This window comes from Zingiber officinale, chromosome 4A (assembly GCF_018446385.1).
Source record: "Zingiber officinale cultivar Zhangliang chromosome 4A, Zo_v1.1, whole genome shotgun sequence".
In the NCBI taxonomy this organism is placed as follows: domain Eukaryota; kingdom Viridiplantae; phylum Streptophyta; class Magnoliopsida; order Zingiberales; family Zingiberaceae; genus Zingiber; species Zingiber officinale.
In genome coordinates, this window is record NC_055992.1 from 137,653,327 (window position 1) to 137,656,288 (window position 2,962).

The 2,962-nt window shown below is 35.6% G+C and overlaps 1 protein-coding gene across 1 annotated transcript; it reads left to right on the forward strand.

The window, feature by feature from the left end:
- Positions 1-1,180: 1,180 nt before the first annotated feature.
- LOC121972830 (putative disease resistance protein RGA3) lies at positions 1,181-2,620 on the forward strand. The gene has a single exon (XM_042524456.1). It carries the CDS (start codon positions 1,181-1,183, stop codon positions 2,618-2,620), a length of 1,440 nt encoding a protein of 479 aa, XP_042380390.1.
- The last annotated feature ends 342 nt before the right edge of the window (positions 2,621-2,962 follow it).

A 2,962-nucleotide genomic window follows, 5' to 3' on the forward strand; every position in this document is an offset into this window, starting at 1 on the left:
TGATAGATGGAACATGAAAGACATTGCGCATGTGAAAAGTTCGATTAGATAAATGAACATATGTGTTTCCAAGATTAGCAATTTGCAAACCTGAACCATCGCCTACTTGCACTGTATCTGAGCCATAATATGGCATTACGTCTGTAAGGATATTATAATCTGATGTGACATGATGAGTTGCTCCAGTGTCAATATACCAATTAGTAGATGAGAACTCTGGGTTTTTACCACAAGTAGGCACAGACGAAAGAACTTTAGGATATACTTGTGAAATAGATGGTTGTCTTGAGGCTGTAGGACTACCAATGAAATTTGAATCAAATGGACTAGGACATTGAATACCAAAATATCCAATTCCAAGACAAATTTGACATTTTACCCTAGACCAATCAAGTCTTTAGGGCATATATTTCCAGTATGACCAACGATGTGACAAATTTGACATCGGTCTGGACTTTGCTTTTGTCCTCTTTGATGTCGTCGAGTATTTGACATCTAAAGTAAAAAATAACTTGTCCGATGGTAGTGGAAAAAGAAAGAGATTAAGGAAGAGGAAAGAGAAGCAAAGGGGATGGCAGCGGAAGAAAATAAGTATTTTTCGTTTGTTCTGAAAAATAGAGAAGAATAAGAAAATTAAAACACGTAGGAGAAAATAAGAGGCTTGAGGGAAAAATTTAAAAATTCGCCGTTTATACGATATCCGCTTCAAGAAGTTGAAGGAAGATAAAAAAGAGAGATGGCTCTGATACCATGTAAGAAGAAGAATAGAGAGAGAGAAAGGAATAAAATGAGAATAATAAAATCTATTGTTCATTGATATTTGCTCTAAGATCAATACAATATATAATGTTCAAAAGTACTTGGTCAAATAACTAATTAATAAATAACTGAATTATTCTAAGAATAATTCTGAGAATAATTATAACAGAATTATTAGAATAATTCTGAGAATAATTATAACAGAATTATTAGAATAATCCAAATACTAATATGATTTGATTTGGTAATTTGATCCGGTCAATTTGGATAATTCTGTTATATCTCTTTTACTCTTCTCCCTAATTTACAGTATTTCAATCTCAGTTTCAATCAGAAACTTCGAGAGCTACCAAAAGAGTTAGGGAATATGCAAAATCTTCGGGATCTTGATTTACAAACTCATTCTAGATTCATCACACACATGCCCTGTGGATTATCTCGACTAACTAATCTTCGAAGTTTACCTCTCTTTATTGCTGGTGACAAAACTGGTGCATGCTCAATTATAGAGCTTGAGAATTTGAAACTTCATGGAAAAATGGTAATTCAATTTTCAGAAGATTTTAAGAATTATTCTTGTGGTGGAAGAAAAATCTTGAAGAATAAAGAACTTAATGAACTGCGCATAGCGCTTAATGAAAGATTTGACAAGGACATGTTCGTTGATCTTTGTCCCAACACGAGCTTAAAGAAGTTAGAAATATGCTGTTATAGGAGCCCACAATTTCCAACATGGTTGATGGAGTCACAGTTGCCAAATTTGGTTGAAGTTAGACTTGGAGGCTGCAGGGATTGTGAGCATATTCCTCCGTTTGGAAATCTACAGTTTCTTAAGAAGCTTGACTTAGACTATATGAATGGCATTACACAGTTGGGTGCTGAGTTCCATGGTTACAGAGGCTTTCCTTCCCTTCAAGAACTCAGCTTGAATTGGATGTCTAATTTAGAGGAATGGTCAGAGTCTCATGTTGTCGACCAGTTGTTTCCTTTACTGCAAAAGTTGTTGATTTTCATGTGTCCTAAATTGAAAAGTACACCGAGATTTCCCAGAATCCAAGAGCTTCAGACATCATGCGGCAATGGGAGCATACTCTCATGTATCGGAAGATTCACTTCTCTTTCTGTTCTCCAACTGACGGCGATGCCTGACATAGCATCTCTTCCAAGTGGCTGCATCAGAAACCTCACATCCTTGACCAAATTACAAATTGCAAGATGCGAACAATTCCAATCTCTTCCTGGGGATGAAATGCAGTTCCTAGAAATGCTTCGTTCATTGATCATTGAACGGTGTGATAATTTGGCTTTCTTCCCGGAAGTGCGGAGTCTCAATTCTGTTTGTTTTCGACTGAATGGTGTGATATCGCAGCCAAAAGAATTCGTTCAAATCTTGAATTCAGTAGATGAGTTCCATATAGAGATTTGTGACAACAATGTTGATTTACGTGGGCAACTGCAATACTTACACACGCTCAAAATATTGTCTCTATCTGGTTCACATGCTGACAGTCAATTAACGTTTCCGTATGGAATCCGAAAATTAAGTATTTGTTGTTGTGATGAATTGGAGTCGTTGATTGCAGCAGAAGAAGTAAGCAATATTGTGCTAGAACAACTATACATAAATAGATTTTCCAATCTCACGACCTTGCCTGACTGGCTGCAGCATCTCAACTCTCTTCGTGTACTATGTATCTGGCACTGCCCACGATTAGAAAGGGTGTCAAGGGATTTGAAGAATCTACATATGTTAAAAACTTTGAATATTGTCGGCTGCCCACAACTGAAAAGTAGATGTGCAAGGGAGACAGGTGAAGATTGGCCGATCATCTCAAATATTCCACATGTTGATATTGAATAGACTCCTCCAGCCAGACATGGTTCGAAAGGTAAGTTAGAAAATCATTTTAGTTAAATAAAATAACAGATCATTATATGTATTCCTATAGTTGCACAGCTAAACTACGTCTTTCTTGGGATATAATATGATTTCTTTTTCTTTTCTAAAAAAGTTGATTTTTTATTTAATTTAGCTAATTATTGAAAAGTGATAGTGTTCATGAAACTCATCCACTTTATGCTAACCTTGATATTCTAATTTAGTAAGCAAGTTGCTCAATCCCATCATATACTCATTTTCAAAAAGATTTTCCATATATATATGGAATCCTTAGAGCTTTCAGAATTCACATGAAAAAAACTT

Excerpts from the sequence above, each read along its gene's own strand:
- LOC121972830 (XM_042524456.1), top strand. The coding sequence starts at position 1,181 with ATGCCCTGTGGATTATCTCGACTAACTAATCTTCGAAGTTTACCTCTC.